We start from the raw sequence: 19,433 nt of genomic DNA on the forward strand, positions 1-19,433 counted from the left end.
ATCTAGTTGTTTAACAGTGTGTGGTACCTCCCCCTCAACCCCCACTTCCTCCTGCCCTGGCCATGTGATATGGTTTGGCTGTGTTCCCATCCAAATCTCATCTTGAATTTTAGCTCCAATGATTCCTACATGTTGTGGGAGGAACCTGGTAGGAGGCAATTGAATCATGGGGGTGGGGCTTTCCCATGCTGTTCTTGTTATAGTGAATAAGTCTCAGGAGATCGAATGGCTTTATGAAGGGGAGTTCCCCTGCATACGCTCTCTTACCTCCTGCCTTGTAAGATGTGCCTTTGCTTCTCCTTTGCCTTCTGCCATGATTGTGAGGCTTCCCAGCCATATGGAACTGTGAGTCCGTTAAACCTCTTTCCTTTATAAATTATCCAGTCTTATAAAAAACTCTCTTATAAAGTTTCCTTTATAAATAAAGACAGGTACGTCTTTATTAGCAGCGTGAGAACAGGCTAATACCTCATGTGAAGATGTCTGCTCCAGCTTTGCCTTCCGCCATGAGTAAAAGTTCCCTGAGGCCTCCCCAGAATCAGATGCTTCTATGCTTTCTGTACAGCCTGCAGAACCATGAGCCATATAAACTTCTTTTCTTTTTTTTTTTTTTTTTTTTTTTGGGAGGGGGGACGGAGTCTCGCTCTGTCACCCAGACTGGAGTGCAGAGGCGCAATCTCGGCTCACTGCAAGCTCCGCCTCCTGGGTTCACGCCATTCTCCTGCCACAGCCTCCCGAGTAGCTGGGACTACTGGCGCCCGCCAGCACACCCGGCTAATTTTTTGTATTTTTAGTAGAGACGGGGTTTCACCGTGTTAGCCAGGGTGGTCTCGATCTTCTGACCTCGTGATCCTCCCGCCTCGGCCTCCCAAAGTGCTGGGATTACAGGCGTGAGCCACTGCGCCCGGCCACTTCTTTTCTTATAAATTATTCAGTCTCAGGTATTTCTTTATAGCAATGCGAGAATGGACTAATACAGATGCATGAATCAAGAATCAACAAATGACTAATCTCCAGCCTGGGCAACAGAATGAGACCCCATTTCTTAAAAAAAAAAAAAAAAATTTTTAATCAAGCAAGCATGGTGCTGTGAGCCTGTAGTCTCAGCTACTTGGGAGGCTGAGGTAGGAGGATTGCTTGAGCCTGGGAAGCTGAGGCTGCAATGAGCTGTAATTGCACCACTGCACCCCAGCCTGGGCAACAGAGCAAGGTCATGTCAAAAAAAAAAAAAATGTGTAGAGGGACATAATATAAAACAATTGCCCCTGCAGTCTTTACAATTGCCAAGGTCACAAAAGTCAAGGAAAGAGAAATTCTCAGCCTAGAGGAGATGACAAACACCTGACAGCTACCCGCAACGTGAATTCTGAACCAGACTCTATTTCTTCCCTAAAATAAATAATTGGGAGAAACTTGGATTTGGAGAAACTTGGATGGGGGCTAGGATTAGATGGTCCTCATGTGCTAGGTTAACAACTATTTTGATGGTTGTATTGTGGTTATGTACATTTTTGCTTGTAGGAAGTATACCCTAGAGTTTATGGGGCGTCAGGCCAGCAAAATTAATCTCAGTGGTCCAAGCTGGGAAAACAGATTTTTGTATTGCATTTTGAACTTCTCTGTAAGTTTGCAATGGTTTGAAAAAAAAAAAAACAAAAAACATGCGGGCAGACTCGGTGGCCCACGCCTGTAATCCCAGCACTTTGGGAGTCCGAAGCAGGCGGATCATGAAGTCAAGAGATGGAGACCATCCTGGCCAACATGGTGAAACCCCATCTCTACTAAAAATACAAAAATTAGCTGGGCATGGTGGCACACACCTGTACTCCCAGCTACTCTGGAGGCTGAAGCAGGAGAATCACTTGAACCTGGGAGGCGGAAAGGGCAATGAGCCAAGATTGCGCCGCTATATTCCAACCTGGCAACAAGAGTGAGACTCAGTCTCAAAAAAAAAAAAAAAAAATTGCAAAAGTGTGGTCAGTAGAAATGATGCATATTTTCTTCAAAGCATGCTGAGTCCCAACATCGAGACCCTTCCTGAGAAAAATTTTTGTCTTATCAGTTTAAGGAAAAACCTCTACTGCATTAATAGAATGTTCTTATAGAAATAATTTGGGAGACTGGACACAGTGGCTGATGCCTGTAATCCCAGCACTTTGGGAGGTTGAGGTGGGAGAATTACTTGAGCCCAGGAGTTTGAGACCAGCCTGGGCAAAATGGCGAGACCCACATCTCTACAAAAAATATAAAATTAGCCAGGCATGGTGGCACACGCCTGTGGTCTCAGCTACACGGGAGGCTGAGGCAGGAGAATCATTTGAACCTGGGAGGTGGAGATTACAGTGAGCTGAGATTGTGCCACTGCACTCCAACCTGGGCAACAGAGTGAGACCCAGTCTCAAAAAAAAAAAAAATTGGAAAAATTTACACACACACACACACGTGTATATGCATATGTGTGTAAATGCTGACACATGCAGTAAAATTTTAGACCCCAGACTAGAGGGCAGATCATTTCTTTCTTTTACTTTTGTGGCTGTGTATATATTTTCTTTATTTATAGTTAGAAGAACCATTCTTTAAGCAAACCTAATCTTACTGAGCAGATTAAACCGCCATGATAATGTTTGAAGTTGGAGAGCAATCTGCATTTCAAATCAGTGCTTCAAAATGTCAACCAAAATATGTTTAGAAGAAATTGTGAAGGGTTTTAACTCCACTCATCTGATAGCATGGAGGGGAATTTCTGGATGGGCACCGAACATAGATGAAACAGTAACACTGGTGGCCTTCTGCTAGATAAGTTTCTGTTTGGATGAAGTGTCGTCAAAAAAAATAATTAAAATTTTTTAGCACAAGTAAGGCCCCTGTGCACCTCTGTCCCCTTGGCTGGTCTTTCTGACCGGCACAGATAATTGAGATGAATCACTAACGGCTAGGCAAGCAGGCCAGGGCACCACACAGAGCTAACTGGCCCTTGTCATGTTGGATTCTGTGACATTAATCTCATTAGCTCTAACTTGCTGTGCTAATTGCACCGTTAGTTGGGTACCTTTTCTTCCTTTGGTTTAACATTGAACAGATCGTATTCCATGAATCCTAGCTTCTATTTTGGTGAGTGATAATGCTTCAGCCTGTGAAAATAACTTTGCCGTTTGCTTTGTAGGAGTACAGGTAGAATCCAAATACAGCGATACATTTACTGAACTGACTTTTTTTTTTTTCTTTTTAGTTACCTTATCCCATATCACACAACTGGTCCTCAGCCATAACAAGTTAACAAGTAAGTGATGTTTCTCTTTTTTTACAGTTTCTGACATTTAGGTAATCCTATGGCACTGCTGAGTCTGTTATTGTTTCCTTGGAAGAAACTAATGACAAATGATTGTTTGCAGAAACCTTATTTTGGTGACACGAAGATGAGAATATTGTTGTCTTGTATTTTGTCCTTTTGTAGTTAGCTCTACTTTGAAGATTCTTTTCTTTTCTTTCTTTCTTTTTGAGACAGGGTCTCACTGTGTTACCCAGGTTGGTCTTGAACTCCTGGGCTCAAGTGATCTTCCTGCCTTGGCCTCCCAAGTGCTGGGATTACAGGCATGAGCCATGGCGCCTGGCCTGAAGATTCTTTCTTACCATGTTTATAAACCAAAGAGGAAAAAAATGGCATTATTTCTCTAAGTGGTTCCGTTCAGAGATAGTAAATGCTGTGGTGACCTGAACTGCCAGACCATTGGTGAGCATTTCAGGAGAAAAACTGACTTGAAAGCATTGAAAACTTGAAATGATTAGAACGAGTTCTTCGTTTTCATTTATATTTCCTCCTCAAAAGGAAAAGGTTGAACTGTTCGGTACACTTTCCGTCCCTGCTTGATGGGGGAAAAGATGCAAAATTGTATACATGATAGACCTTTACATCTGTATTTTTTTAAATTTTTGAGTCTGGCTTCCCCAAAAGAAAAATTCTGCTGGGCATCCATAGAGCCCGACAGTTGAAGTATCTGCTTAGCATACAGTAGGATGAATGCCTGTTTTTGTATGAATGTCTTGTGTGCATCATGGGCCATTTTCTTCATACAGCACTGGCTTTAAAGATTTTAATGGCAGGGACCCACGCTCCTTTCCCGTTCCTAATTGACTGTCAGTTCTCTTTGCTTGCCATTTTTCCTGCAGACTTGAATGATTTTCTAATCATGTGGCAAGAATTTGTTAAGGAGCTTTCCGAGTCCAGTGAAATGGAGCAGAATGTCATGTTGAGGGATTTATGTCATGAATTTATGTGTGTATGTGTGTTATATACAGCCTGAAGCACAGAGCTGTTGATTATTGAGAATTAAGAGCAGCAGCGAGGTCCCCTCATGCGCAGGAAACAAGCGGATTAGTTCGTTGTTAGCCCAAGCGCGTATTTGTAAGGCAAAGGCAGAGTGATGACACAGTTGTCCACTTCAGTAGTGGTGGCCACAGAAGCCAAAAGTGAGACCTATAAATCTTGTGTGGTCATTGTTGTAACAGGTAATTTATTGCCGGTTTCATCGTTTTTCTGGGAAATGGTCCCGTGGTCCACAGAGACCCGATTCTCAGTTCAGAAGGGATTCGTGGTTTGTTTTGAAGGGTGGGCCACATGATTCCTAAATCCCCCAAGATTTGTGAGCAGTAATAACTGACATGCTCTGTTGTGTGGTTTATTAAAGTATTTCTTAATTGCTAAGCTTATCGTTGTTATAACAATGATATCTTGTTTCGCCTATCTTGTGCAAACCAGTTTACACAAGAAAGCAAAATTGGCCAGGATCAGTGACTCGTGCCTGTAATCCCAGCACTTAGGAAGGGTGACGTAGGAGAATTGTTTGAACCTAGGAGTTTGAGATCAGCCAAGGCAACATACCGAGGCCTCCATCTCTACCAAAAATCAAAAAATTAGCTGGACATGGTGGGTGCACCAGTGGTCCCAGCTACTCAAGAGGCTGACCCCAGTAGGTCGAGGCTACAATGAACCAGGTGATGACACTGCACTGCAGCCTGGGCGACAGAGGGAGACCCTGTCCCCAACAGAAAGAAAGCAAAACCTTTATTTCTATTAAATCATTCATTGATCTCTTCTTTGAAAACATCTTGCAGATCATTGTAATTTATTTCTTTTTACAGGGGTCAATGGATCAGTTTCTTCCTCCAGGCATTATAGTATTAGATTAATTTCGAGGGGCATATTTATATGTGGAGTTACATTGTGTTGGCCATTCAGGAGACTGACTGTGAAAGAATCCAAACTTTATATTTCTGTGTTGCCAGTTTTTTTTCCCTTTTCTTCACTCCATTTGAGACACTCTTGACCTAATCCAGTAAACTCTAATTAATGGTCTTGGTAAATTCTGTTTCAAGCCATCCTGAGTAGTATCAGTGACACCCGATCTGTTTCAGTAAGGTCAAATTTGCATCCTTTACTATTTTTCTGGCATTTAAATGAATGACTTTGCTATGGTTTTTCAAGTGTTTATAGTAAATATGTCCATTTGATGGAAATATAAATATGCATTAAATGTAAGTGGCTAGGCACACCCTGCTGTCACTTTTTATGGTAATCAGTGTCTTTCACTTTCTGTTGTTTTTAATAGGGACCAGCTGACAACGCCACATTAAAACCACAGGGACTCAAAAGATAACTCCCCCACCCCCTCACCCGGCACTGCTTTTATCTTGCAAAACTATTCGTGTTTTTCTCTTAGTGTGCCAATTACACCGTTCTCTGACATTTCCACTTATGTGCTCATGGAAGTAATGAATGGTTTACTCAAACCGGGACATTGATTTGGGGACACTGTTGACTCCACTGACAAGATCTGCAGGGTTATTGAAACAGTGTGGCACGGGGTTGACTTCCCTTTTCTTGCCAGTGGTTTTGGCCTTGACAGGTCCACCCAGGGCAGTAAAAGTGAGGCCACAAGGAAGCTGAAAGTGTCATCTGTGATTCTGAAATTCCTCAAGAATTTGGGAGCAGAAATTCCTGAACTTTTAAATACTGCAGTTCATAAAAATATTTATGTATTGTCAAGCTAATTGCTGCTAATGCTTCAAGACTATTATGGTGACACTATTTAAATGTAAACCTGGGGGCTTGGGGCAGCATTGATGGGTTTTTGAAGTCAGCGGGGGAATTAATCTGTCTGTAGCAGCTTTCCTAGATGTGTCCATATGCATGATATATTTAAGGAGACAGGAAGAATAGTTGCAAGTGAATTTTTTTCTTCCGTCTTTTTGCTATGAATGGGCAGGTACTGACTTTGAATGCAACAAAGTCATTGGCAAAGTCAGAATGCAAAGCCATCCTGGCCCGATGGGAAGAGTTTCAGATTAAAGATCCTTTTGGAAACACTGCTTTCTTTGAGCACCTGCCTGTGATGTAGTACGCACCTGGCAGAAGGCTGGCTCGCTCTTATGCACCTGCTCTCTCTCTCTGCCTTTCAGAAACTGCTCTAATCTGCCCCACATCCCATGCCAGCCTCTCCTCTTCATATGCTGCTCTAGGAAGATCTATCATCTTCTGTCCCCCGGTAGCCCTGCCTCTGGGCCCAGGGTCTACTCCTGCCTGCCTCTTGTCCTCTCTCCTCCTCTCTACCAGCCTCTCCCCATCCTCTCCCTGGGGCCCCCTGGCTGCTCTGGCCCATTTGAAGCCTTTCCTCCCCAAACTCTCTTGCATGTAGACTCTTTAACTCCAGCATGGCATTCCCTGTCCTTCTCTTGCTTTGTGTTTTTTCTCTCTGTCCAAATAGATGGTAAGCTTTTGTGGAAGCAGGGATCATTTCATATTCTTCCTGAATGCCTGTGGCTGGGCACTTAGTGGCTTCCCTGTATAAACCGAGTGTTCACTGCTCCCAGGAGGTCTGTGAATGACAGGGAAGGGCAGAGAGGAAACCGCTGGCTGGAGAGAAAGTGGGGAACACTGGGACCAGACGGTTTCTTTGGGATTAACTGGTGTGGGGACTTGAGTAGATGCGGCCATCACAGACTTCAGTTTCTTACTCATTATGTGCTCATTTCAAACATGGTAGAGCATGAATGCTCTAAAGATACATGACCTTCAGCCTGGGCAACACAGCAAGATCCTGTCTCTTAAAAAATGAGCCAGGCATGGTGGTGCACCCGTGTAGTCCCAGTTACTCTGGAGGCTGTAATGGGAGGACCACTTCAGCCCAGGAGTTTGAGGCTGCAGTGAGCTATGATTTTACTACTGCACTCCAACCTGGGTGACAGAGCAAGATCTTAGCTCAAAAAAAAAAAAAAAAAAAAGATATATGACCTTATGTCCAGTAAATGATGGCCGTCTCATCTTTACAATCCTAGAGCCAAGGAATGATGGGCTGTGATGTGTGTTACTCAGGCACACAAAGGACTCGCAGCCAGGGAAACTGGTATCACGACCACTCAGATGCGTGGGAAGGCAGCAGTGTTGCCAAAGGTCATCTTCCTGTGTTTCTTTGCTTTTCCTTCCTGCCCCTGGCCTCTGGGGTTACCCTCCCTTTCAAGCCACTGTCGGCTGAGTCTTTTTTAGTCTGCTCCTTAATCCAATTCCCAGGTTTTATGGTGTTTGAAAGTGTGAGCTTTGTAAATGCTTTCCTACTGTTTTTTTGTTTTTAAAAAGGAGTTTCTTTTGGGGACAACCATTTTAAGACTTGTCCACTAGAGGTCACTGTTGAGACACATACGTCTCCTCCAGGTTTTGTACGTACCTAAAGATTAGAAACCAACTTTGTTTTCAGAATAAATTTTTTGCAGGCTGTCCGGCCCTGCACCACAGGGCGTGTTGCTATTGCTGCTTACACAGTGCAGTTTTTACCATGTTTAAGGTAAATCCTTATAGAAGGAGGTGTGCTGTGTTTTTTGTTTTTCTCCTACCATGAGCATATTCAGCTTCACGTGCCATTATTTGGTGTTTATTATGGCTACTTTCTCAAATTAGAAACTTTTTTTTCCCTCCAATATTCTTACCTTGAAAGAATTATACTGCTTTACGTAGTATTTTGCATTGGGCATATACGAGTTTTTTTTGTTTTTTGTTTTTTTAACCTGCAGAAGAAAGTTTGAAGTATTTATGTATGTAACCAGATTTTAATTCAAAAATAACTATAAAAATCAGGAAAATGTGTATTTTGTGCATATTTATGCTGATTCATAGACTGCCCAATTCCATTGTGTTGGGGAGAATATGAAATGAATGTGCATCAGGAAATGAATTGCCTTCTGTACCAGTGATAAACCAAGCTCTGGGCCTTACTTTTTTAAGTGAAGTTTTCCTTAAGTTTTAAAAATAGTTTTATTCCAACAGCAAAACCCATATGTAAACCTTGCAAGCACCTTAAATATGACAATAGGTTTTTTTTCAAAGTTTGTGACCCCTCTGTGTTGAGGATTAGACATTCATCATTTTGTGCAAGAAATAACCAAGGATATCTTTTTGCTCTGTGCAAACATTGAGGAGCTGACATGTATGTAAAACCTTTCAAAAGGGGTTCTCTGAATGTAATTGTTTAGTTTTATACTTTGAACTTTTAACTGCCATGTAAAGCCTTTTCCTGAGAGATTGGCAGTTTTGCCTACAATTTCAGATCTTCACTGTGATCATATCTCATCATTTAATGCATCGGAAATGGCTAGGCAGGTAGTAAACCTAAGTTTTATGGCAAAATATGGGTTTTTAAAAAATATACACTATTTCCTATTAGTTATAGCTTATGTACGAATTATAGCAAACAAGAAATACTAAGATACCTTCTTTGGTGTTTTCAATAATTTATTTATCAAAGATAATATTCTAAGTACATAGAACATAATACTTTTAAATTTTATGCAGATGTATATTTTATCTACCATAAGTCATTATAAACAAATTAAGCAGCATATTTCACATGAAAATGCTGCATTCTTAAAATCTGTAGATCCAATTTTAATGAAGAAAATTTAGCAGTTTTTAAACAGCGTAATACATTGAAACCTTTTTATACAGACATAATAGATTGTTGGGATGATTGAGAAGAACTAACTGTCTGAATTCCTGAGGGTGACCTTCACCGCTCTTCTCAGACCTTGCTGTTCTTGAGTCTGTAGTTATTCCATCCTTCATAGATTATTTGTCTTGCTTTATGCAAAAGTTCTTGTGCATGGCTTGTATGAAATTAAACCATGAGGGGGGAATATGTAAAATAAATGGTCTCTGTGTCATGAATTTATCTTGTGACAATATCAAAACAACTTGCTGTTTGCATTTTAACAGGGTGTAAATGTATTTATAATACAGAGGCTTTGATCAATAACTTATTTTTTAAATTACTGCACATTTATCAGTTCACTTCTGTGCCATCATTAAAAGATGAGAGTTAAAAAAAAATTTGCATAGTATCTTTGAATCCAACAGCTATTAATTAAACAGTGTCTATCTGATGGTACCGGTAGTCAGGTTACCATGAAAAAATGACTGGCAGTTGGGCATGCGTTGCTGTTTTTGGCTTTATTGAGTGAGCGCCTGAGATCATCCTATGGGAGGGTCTGTTGACCCAGGGACCCGGGACCAGTGCGGCCAAGGCCAGCGAATGAAGTCGAAGAAATGTCTTCCCAATGGCATCTTATCTGTCCTCAGCTTGTAGACTGTGGCCACCCCCCACCCCTGTTCTCTTTGTTGTCAGGCCTACCAACCAAAATGTACCTGTTCCAGAATCCTTTTTCTTGAGGTCCTGTTCTGTGCTAAGTGGAAGCTGGCTAACATGTGAATTCCTCCACAATATATTTTTAAATGGAACCACGCCAATCGTGAGAACTTGAGCACGGTGGCAGGCTGTGGAGAAAATAAGACGGGGGAGTGTAAGCCTGTCACTTTCCAACTCATAATTAGCCCATGTGTGGGGCTGCTCCTGAAAAAGGTTTCTTTTGGTATTGATGATAGAATGTCTATCAAACAGAATTGATTTAACAGCAAAATATTCTACATAGATTTTCAGTTGATGCGCTCTCTCCTAAATCACTTGGTGTGTGTGTACATGGGAGTATGTGTGCAGAATGATAGAGGAGATATACTAAGAGGTGCGATACTTAGGTACATACATTCTTGTAGAGCATCTCTTCTCTTTAGGTTTTTATTTTTTAGAGGTAGTGTTTTTATCACCCAGGCTGGAGTACACTGGCACAATCCTAACTCGCTGTAACCTGAAACTCCTGGGCTCAAGCGAGCCTCCTAGATGGATGTGCACCACCACGCCTGGCTAATTTGCCCAGGCTGGACTCAAACTCCTGGCCTTAAGAGATCCTCCTGCCTTGCCCTCCAAAAGTACCGGAAATATAGGCCACTGTGAGCCCCTGTGCCCAGCCTTCGTAACTTTTCGTAAGTCACTGATCTTTTTAAATAATAGAGCGAAAACTACAACCCTGATCCGTAGAGAAGTGCATGTGATGGTTGTAGTTTCACCAGAGGCCTGTGGATCCCATTGTGTTCATCCGTAAATTCTTTAGAGGTCCACGGAGCTCAGATTTAGAAACTCCAGAATCGGATGAAGATAACACTAGTATGTTTGCATGCAGTGTGGACATAGTGGTATTATTTTTTTGTTTGTTTGTTTGAGACAGGGTCTCACTCTGTCACCCAGGTTGGAATGCGGTGGCGTGATTTTGGCTCACTGCAACCTCCATCTCCCAGATTCAAGCGATTCTTCTGCCTCAGCCTCCCTAGTAGCTGGGACTACAGGTGTGCACTGCCACGCCCAGCTAGGTTTTGTTCTTAGTAGAGACGGGTTTCACCCCATTGGCCAGGCTGGTCTTGAACTCCTGGCCTCAAGCAATCTGCCTGCCTCGGCCTAGTGATGCTCTTTCTTAAAGGAGATGCTTCTTGGAGATTTGTATAAAACTTCAGATGATTTTTAATGCATCACAGAACTCATTCTTGATGGCTTCTTAAAAAATGTAAAGTGCCACCTTATTACTCTACTCAAATTTACATTTTGTTAAATAAGAATTTGTAATCCTGGAGCTCCCAGGCTTGAACAGAACGTGCGTGTGGGCATGTGCACATTTTTTTTTTAACGGAATACCCTTCCCATTTCCATTTTTCTTTCTGTTCGTCAGCATCGCAGGCCAAAACCGCTCAAATACAATTGATAACCAGTTAACAAACTCACTGACCTTGCGTTTTGCTGTTTTCAGTCTGAACCTTCTTTTGTCTAATTTTTTTGCTGTTTCTTTAGCTTTTTTTCCCCTGCCTATCTATTCTTTGTTCTAGTCTCCTGATTTTTTTTTTTTAAAAAACTGATGTTCCTACCCCTGTCTCTGAATTTGGCTTATCCTTCAGAAAGTTGAGATGAATACTCATGTTTCTCTGTGAAGCCCTCCTTTTCAAATCCAGCTGAACCAGCACTGTGTGGAAAGAAATACCAGGCGCCCCACAGCCTGTGGGACCATCAAGAACAACACCTATGTGATAACTGCAGCAGGAAGTGAAAGAGGAAAGAGTGAGTTTATTGAGCCCCCCCACTCTGTATCACTTGGAGGAGACAGGTGTAAAGTGGTTAAGTGACCAAAACAAGGGGGCGATGGAGCTTTCTGTACGGCTTCCAAGTGGCTGCTCCGCCGTGTCCCCTGCTACCTCTGCAAGTGATGTGTGTGCGCTTGATGTCCCATCAGGTCAATCTAGGCGCTCCATGGACGAAGCATTCCTGTGGCTCTGGATCCTTACTCGTTCCAATAGCAGAACAGGGAGAATTCCTAAGGTTAAAAGCCATAGCTGTGTTAGTTCGCAGGGAGTGATCAAAGCTCCCATGTGAATTTGGTGGATTTTCCTAGCCCTGGGCCTCTTCCTTCCCCTCCCCTTCTTGCCCTCTTCATGCAGTGACCCCAAACATAAGGTCCGGTAGGAAGAGAAGCAGTCCAGTTGTGGCCTCTTGATGGATTAATTCTGGTGTTTGTTGTTGTTGTTGTTGTTTATGTATTTATTTATCTATTTATTTTTGAGACAGGGTCTCACTTTGTCGCCCAGGCTGGAGTGCAGTGGTGCAATCTTGGCTCACTGCAGCCTTAACCTCCAGGCTCATGTGATCTTCCCACCTCAGCCTCCTGAGTAGCTAGGACTACAGGCATGCATCACCATACCAAGCTAATTTTTTGTAGAGGTGGGATTTTGCCCTGTTACCCAGGCTGGTCTGAAACTCCTGGGCTCAAGCAATCCACCCACCTCAGCCTCCCAAAGTGCTGGGATTACAGGTGTGAGCCACTGCATCCAGCCTAGATTAATTCTTAATTGTAAAAGAAGACAGAAACTAATGGCAAAACGTGCTTTTCCTGTGTGCATGTAAGAGCGTGCGAGATAGAATGTGACTTGCTTACTGTCTACCTTGTAATGTTAATAATCTAGGCTTATGTGTAGATATACATTCATTTATATTATACATAGTAAAGGCATGTACTCATCTAAAAGAGCCTAGAGCACTCCTTTTATAATACTGAGCTTGCTTTTCTCCACTGATGGATTGAAGTTTTTTTTGTTTTTTTTTGTTTTTTCCATATTCTCCTTCTCTGTCTTCCCAGTGTTTTGGAATTTCCTGGGCATTTTTCCTGCCCTTCCTTTTCTTACCCTTCATTGGATGTCACTTCCTCCCCAGGCCACTGAATGCCATTTGCTTTCCTCTCAGCGCTGCTTCTCCCTCCCAGCTCCCCAGTTAAAGCTCTTTATTGATGTATGGCTTTGCTGGAGGGGTAGCACATCAGAACTGGAGTGCAATTTAGAAGCGGTGTTCCTGCAAGAATTCAGAGTTCGTACGTCCTCCTGAAGATGCTTTGGGAGTTAACACAAGATTCAGGCATTAACTAATTTTTATATCCCCAGAGGAGAAGAAATCCATGCTTGTCAGCTTTTTAGGAAATTTGTTTGGTCATGCATACACACTTTTTATAGCTCAGGAACATACATTTTTGCATGTTTGGTTTTATACTCTAAAATCGACCTTATTACTTGCTTATACCTTTTTTCCTCTAATTTTCATGTAACTGATTTTTCACATTGCTGCTGAAAGAGTAGGACCATTGTGTTGCGGTGAGTTAAGCCAGGGGATACTTTTGTTTCCTAAAATGACTTAGGCTATAGAATCCTGAGGCGGCTCATAATAGTATAGACTGAACATGTGCTTTGGAGCACAGGTCCTCAGTAAATACTTGTTGTTTATTAACCAAAAGTACATTACCATTGTTATTTATAAAGCCAATAATATTTGGAGGACGTTGGCCTTTCTTGGGGTAGATGCTTAGATATTTTGCTATTTTATGTTTACCTTGAGGAACATGTAGAACCTTTTAAATGAGAATTTGCTTTACTGTTTCATAAACTTTATGTTTTTAAATAACCTAGAACTACTGTAATTCACTGCTTTAATAGCTGCTTTGGGGGAAGTCCCATAAAATCTGTGAAGCCAGTTATCATTAGTATACTTTTGAACATCAAACTCTTATGGTCATATGTAATTAGTTCATTATCATCCACCTTGTGTTTTGGGCCAGAAAACAAAGGTAATTAATCACTATAACTGCAAATGACCTTTTTTTTTGCATGTAAAGTGCTGAAGTGTAATTATTCCTACGCGAGAGTGAGAAGATTCTTCTTTATGTGTAACTATTAAAATGGCATTGAGAACTATGATTTGCTGAAAGAATCGGCATGTATATAATTAGTCTAGACGCCACCTCTGTGCTATGAATGGACTCATGTTCTCCAGTTATTATGGCTAGAGATTAAAAAGGCTGTGCTTTTACTTTGACCATGGATGCCCCAAATCATATTTCAACGAGTTTCTGCTAATTTGGTTTTTTTCCTCCCTTGCTTCATTCAGGCCAAAGGGGGGCACTTGTTTTTCGGTATCATATTCATCTAATGCTGGGGCAAGGAAGTTTTTAGTAATTTTTCTAGTAACTTGGTTGTAGTAATGTAATATGCTAAGTTATCTTACAAGCTAGTTTTAATATCCTCTACCATCCTCTGTTCTTCTATGCTTTATAAAAAAAAAAAAAAGCTGTAGAAATATATGACATTGTGAACATCTGCCCAGGCATTTTCATTTGTTATAACAACAGACAAAAACCTTTTTTTTTTTTTTTTTTTAAATAGCAATATGTCAGGTTTTTAGAAGCAATGCTACTCGGTTTCATTTTGCTGTAACTCATGCTATGTGGTTTGTTTGGGGACTCTTTGGCCTGAGGGTGGGTGGCACTTTTGCATCCTGGAAATGGGCACGAGACAGTAGTGTTGCCTCCATTGCAGCACAAGGGTGGGTGTGCCCCTTTGCCACCTGCCGTCCTGGTCCTGGCTGTCAGCAGTTGCCTCACACGAAGTATCTGCCCAAAGTCCTCCTCTTCTTCCCTTGCTGTAATTCACAGTCCGTCACTGGAGGCAGAGGTTGAGCTATCTGTTTACTTCTTTCCAAGAGGCTGGGTCCCTTGGCTTTCATGCCCTGGGCCAGCCCTAGCTCAGGAATCACCAGCTCTAAAAACGTCCTTTGGTGCTTCTGCAAAAACAATTGGGTGTAGTGCAGCCCCCAACTCCCCAGAAGTTTGGTGGAGATGGTGGGTGGAGGTCACCTCCAGATTTCATGCCTGCGGTGCGGATGGAAAGCGCCATGTGTTCGGAGCAGCTTCTGGTTTCCCGGCAGCCGTGGGTGTGCGTTAGCATGGTGCAGGGTCTAGTGCTGCCCTTCTGGAGCTGAAGAGGACCTGGCTGTCGCTGGTAACCATATGGCTCTAAAGACCAAAGTGTGACCCCTGACCCTCCCGTGGGCTGCACCCAGGCAGAGCTCCTGTCCGTATGTTTTTGCGTGGTGCCTGCTGCTCCCAGAGTCTGTCGCTCCTTACCGCTTTGTTTTTTTGCCTCAAGGGCCACAAGATGCTTTTGCTCAAAAAGCCCCCAAATCAGCTGCACCCTGATCTGTCTGGTGCTGTCTGTACCACCCAGCATCCTGCCGTTAGGGCTCAGTGTTTTGAAGCCGAGCAGTAGACCAGGTGACATCTCTTTGTGTGACTACCCTTGGTCATGATGAATTTGCCACTGAGTGACTTAATTCAGTGTGCCAGGGAATTCAAGGCTTTTCTCCTCTGGAGAGTTGTCCATCTTAATACTGATCTCACCATAAAATCCTGTGTGAGGAGGCAGAAGTTTGATGCTGGCACCCACGTTGAACGTGTTAGCTACTTAGAGTATCATTTGTTTCACTTGTCATCAATCCCCAGGCTCAAGAGGCATCTTCATTTGGATCAGATTGATGATTATACTCACTGCATTATCGCATGGGGTAAGGGATGTATGTGTTGGATTGATAATGGTGATGCTGCCAATGAATTGAAAGTTTTCTGAGCCAAAATACGGTTCCCAGACTAGCAACATCAGCATCCCCTGGGAAGTTGTTGGAAATTCAGAGTCTCAGGCTTTACCCCAGACCTACTGAATCAGAAACTCCGGGATACCCCTCCATCTGTGTTTTAACAAGCCCTCCGGTGATTCTGATGTCTCTGTGGTTTGAGAGCCACTGCCATCGGGCAGGGCTGTGTAACAGAACGTTCTGTAGTGATGGAAACAGTCAATATCCCTGCCGTGCAGTAGTGGAGCCACTAGCCACCACATGTGGCTGTCGAGCTCTTGAAATGGGGCTGCTATGACCAACAGTAGCATTCATCATTTTATTTAATTTTGATTAATCTAAGTTTAAATTCAAACAGCTGCATATAGCTAGTGGCTGTCCATCAGATAGCCCAGCCCCAGAACATACCCGGCTAATTATTATTGTGTAAACTCCTAAAATGCTTTAAGTTGTTAGTTGTGGAATTATTAATTGTAGATCATAGAGCAGAATCTTCCTTACTCAATTCAACAGGATTGAAACTGCGATTGTTACAACATAGGTGATCTTGATTCTTCCTGTGGAGGGCAGACAGTTTGCGGGCTGCTGGCCGGTTGGGGGAAGCCTATTCTTGAGCTGATTGATTGTTGATTTTGTGAATATGCATCAATGGTGCAGTGCTGGGTGGCTCATGCCTGTTGCAGATATAACTGATGACAGTAGATATATGTCCTTTTAGGAGTAAAACTGTTGCTCAGGAAGGGGTGTCAGTATTTCGCACAGATGGACTTTGGTTTCTCCAGCCTGTCCGGCAAAGTGGAGGTGCTTCCGGCAAAGGAGAAGTGAATGAGCCCTTTGGGCACTTTGGGCTGCTTGTGGAACCTTCCAGAAACTGTGCTGGTGGAGATGGGGGTGCTGAATTGCCAAGTCTGGGCTTGCACATGAGATGGACAAAACTTTTGAATCACATTCGGGTTCTTCAGTTTGGGAGGACCTGAAGGAAAAAAGGTCATGGCGGGTGTGTTAGGCGGAACTGCTGCAAAGCCCAGAAGAAACTTTGAGATTAGTCTCTGGGGTGATGTGACCACATCCTTGTCACCTTTCCAAAACACCAGCAGAGGCTCTGGGACGAGAGCATCCCCAGCAGTCCTGTGACCCTGCGGCTAGAGTGAAATGTGACATTGAGGAGCCAGGGGATATCTGAGTTCTTTGGGACTGTTCCCCCAAACCTGGCAACTGAAGTCTCAAAATTAAAGCAACCATCTTTGGCTAGGCAGAAAATGATACTCAATTCTCTGTCAGAAGCAAAGTTCTACATGACTAAGCTTCCTAATTGTGGGCCCCATTTGTTGAATTATTTAAAGCCATATCATTGATTTTCATAATCCATCTCCTCTTAGAATCCTAGAATGTTAACACGAGGTGGAAGAGACCTGGGAAATGGTCATAATCTAGCCTTCTTATTTTATGGAGGCCCAGAGAGGTTATGAGTTGAGTGAGGGCACACACAGCACTGTAGGGTCAGGGACCATGTTACTCTTTAGTTCCTTTGGTGTCATAGGTCAGCTGGGGTCATAGATCAGAAGCTGGACAGATTGATGAAAAAGGGTCCTTTCAAAGACATAAGAAATATACTGATGCACACTATTAGGTTTTAAAATGCTTCTTGCTCATGCGTCCTGTAGATATCTAGAAAATTCCAATAGAATATATTGGTAAAATATTGCAGTGGTCTTTTTGGAATAGCTAAAATTGTTCCTGCCCTGTATGTATAGGATTTAGTCATGGCACAATTCGTATTGCTAACTGGGTTATTTTTTCTGGAGAGTTTGGTTGCGAGTAGTTTATTTTCCAAGCACTAGGCCTGTTTCAGTTGATTGACTTTGATACTGTGTCTTTTGTAACTTACTTTGTTTAAATAACATGCCTCTCCTACTTTATCCCCGGAGTATTGAGATGCTGTGTGTGCAAAGTATGGCACTGTGCACCTAATCAGCATTCTCTAAATATTGGTTCAAAGAGTGAATACCATCCCATCCAGAAGGGTCTGCATGTTAATTTCTTTAGATTTTCACTGTGGCTGGCGGTTAAAAAAATTTCTGTATATTTAGGGAAATTATTAGCTGTGTATTATTTTTTTTCCTCACCTAGCTTGAATGGAGTCTTAAACAAAAAATTCACATGCTCACCAAAGGCTGGGAGAGGTTTTGTAAATTGAATATGGGGTTATTGTTTGCGTTCACAAAACAAAGCCCTAAATCACATTTAGCATAATTTGTGGTTTTAAATTGGACTGATTTAGCAAGGAGAGTGAAATAATCTCTCATCCTGTCAAAAAGGCGATACCTTTAGACCAGCATTTAATTGCATTGGCAGAGTAACTTCGGGAAGACAGCAGTAATTCTGGCTGCATTATTCTTGGTTTGTGGCTAAATTGAGATCATCATTTTCTCCTGGTTTCACTAACTTTCGTTATTGCTCTTCAAACTAATCAGATGAATGTGGTCTTCGAACTAATCAGATGAAGGCTTAGTGGTAGCTGGAGGGTGGACAGGGGAGGGATGAGGTCTATGGGCAGCTGTACTGTATATACTTCATGATCTCAGGGGAGAAGATGACATCTCAGTGACCCAGAAGGCACAGCCTGGTGATTTTCTTTTCTTTTTTTTTTTTTTTTGACATAGAGTTTCACTGTTGTTGCCCAGGCTGGAGTGTAATGGCGTGATCTCAGCTCACTGCAACCTCTGCCTCCCAGGTTCAAGCGATTCTCCTGCCTCAGCTTCCCGAGTAGCTGTGACTATAGGCGTGCGCCACCATGCCCAGCTATTTATTTATTTATTTATTTATTTATTTATTTTTTGTAGAGATGGGGTTTCACCATGTCGGCCAGGCTGGTCTCAAACTCCTGACCTCAGGTGATCCTCCTGCCTCGGCCTCCCAAAGTGCTGGGATTACAGGAGTGAGCTACTGTGCCAGGCCAGTCTTCTCTTCTCTTCTCTAGATAGAGTTTCACTCTTGTCACCTAGGCTGGAGTGTAATGGCATGATCTTGGCTCACTGCAACCTCTGCCTCCCAGGTTCAAGCGATTCTCCTGCCTCAGCTTCCCGAGTAGCTGGGATTACAGGTGTCTGCCACCATGCTCAGCTAATTTTTGTATTTTTAGTAGAGTCGGAGTTTCACCATGTTGGTCAGGCTAGTCTTGAACTTCTGACCTCAGGTAATCCACCCACCTCGGCCTCCTAAAGTGCTGGGTTACAGGTGTGAGCCACTGCCCCTGGCCCCGGTGATTTTCTTGGTAATTGCTTACACACAGTGAATACCATTCATTTGCACAGAAGTGTTCCATGGACTGTGCACCTAAGAAAGAATGTACATTTGCACAGGTAGGGTTCGTTTGCATTCCTGCAGGTATCCAAGAGGGAGGGTTCTGGAGGAACTTCGAGCTGTCTAGATTACCTGATGAAAACCTGTTCTTTTCTCAGCAGCCACTTCAGGAGCTCACCCAGGGGCTGCTCACTAGACCACTGCTCCCTGCCCATGTGCCCCAGTTCACAGTAATCTGTATTCTTCACAGTCCCTTCTTCCAGTGAAAGCATCTCTTTTACCTTTCACCAAGCCTTACCTCTAAAAGAATAGCCGGCGATACCTTAGACATTTCAGAAATAAGCAAAGTGCCTGTCCTTATACTTTTATTCCCCTGGGAGTTATCAACTAGTCTTCTTGAAATGGCTAACTGCTTAAATATTTTAAATGTACATTTGGCATTTTACACACACCTTTGTGGTGGTTCAAATCACGGGTGCTCCTGGGTCTGAGTTTAGGTCTGACTGCAGGAAGCAGGTTAGTTTCCCGGCCTCCTGGGGCACCCCTGGAGGAAGCAGATGAGGATAGGAAGTAAACTGACTGATAAGAGACATCACTGGGCTGGGCTCCAGGCCCCTGTTCATGTTCTTAGTTACCTGGATAGTCTTGGTATCAGAGTTTATGTGAACCATGGCCAAGCTTATCACCCACAGAAATGTTTCTGGAAAGACTGAATAGCAAATGGGATAGATGAATTACAGTCTATGGAAACTCCTTCTGCTA

At 42.8% G+C, this 19,433-nt stretch overlaps 1 protein-coding gene across 3 annotated transcripts in view; it reads left to right on the plus strand.

The window, feature by feature from the left end:
• The window catches only part of RSU1 (Ras suppressor protein 1), a 237,890-nt gene that overhangs the window by 32,269 nt on the left and 186,188 nt on the right, over positions 1-19,433 (plus strand). For 2 of the 3 annotated variants that reach the window (XM_025396280.1, XM_025396281.1), the window contains one exon: positions 3,233-3,283. The exons of the other annotated variant lie outside the window; for it this stretch is intronic. In XM_025396280.1, the coding sequence (XP_025252065.1) occupies positions 3,233-3,283 (51 nt within the window). The remainder of the gene's footprint in view (positions 1-3,232; positions 3,284-19,433) is intronic. 3 annotated transcript variants of the gene reach the window in all.

This window comes from Theropithecus gelada, chromosome 9 (genome assembly GCF_003255815.1).
Source record: "Theropithecus gelada isolate Dixy chromosome 9, Tgel_1.0, whole genome shotgun sequence".
NCBI classification, from domain to species: Eukaryota; Metazoa; Chordata; class Mammalia; order Primates; family Cercopithecidae; genus Theropithecus; species Theropithecus gelada.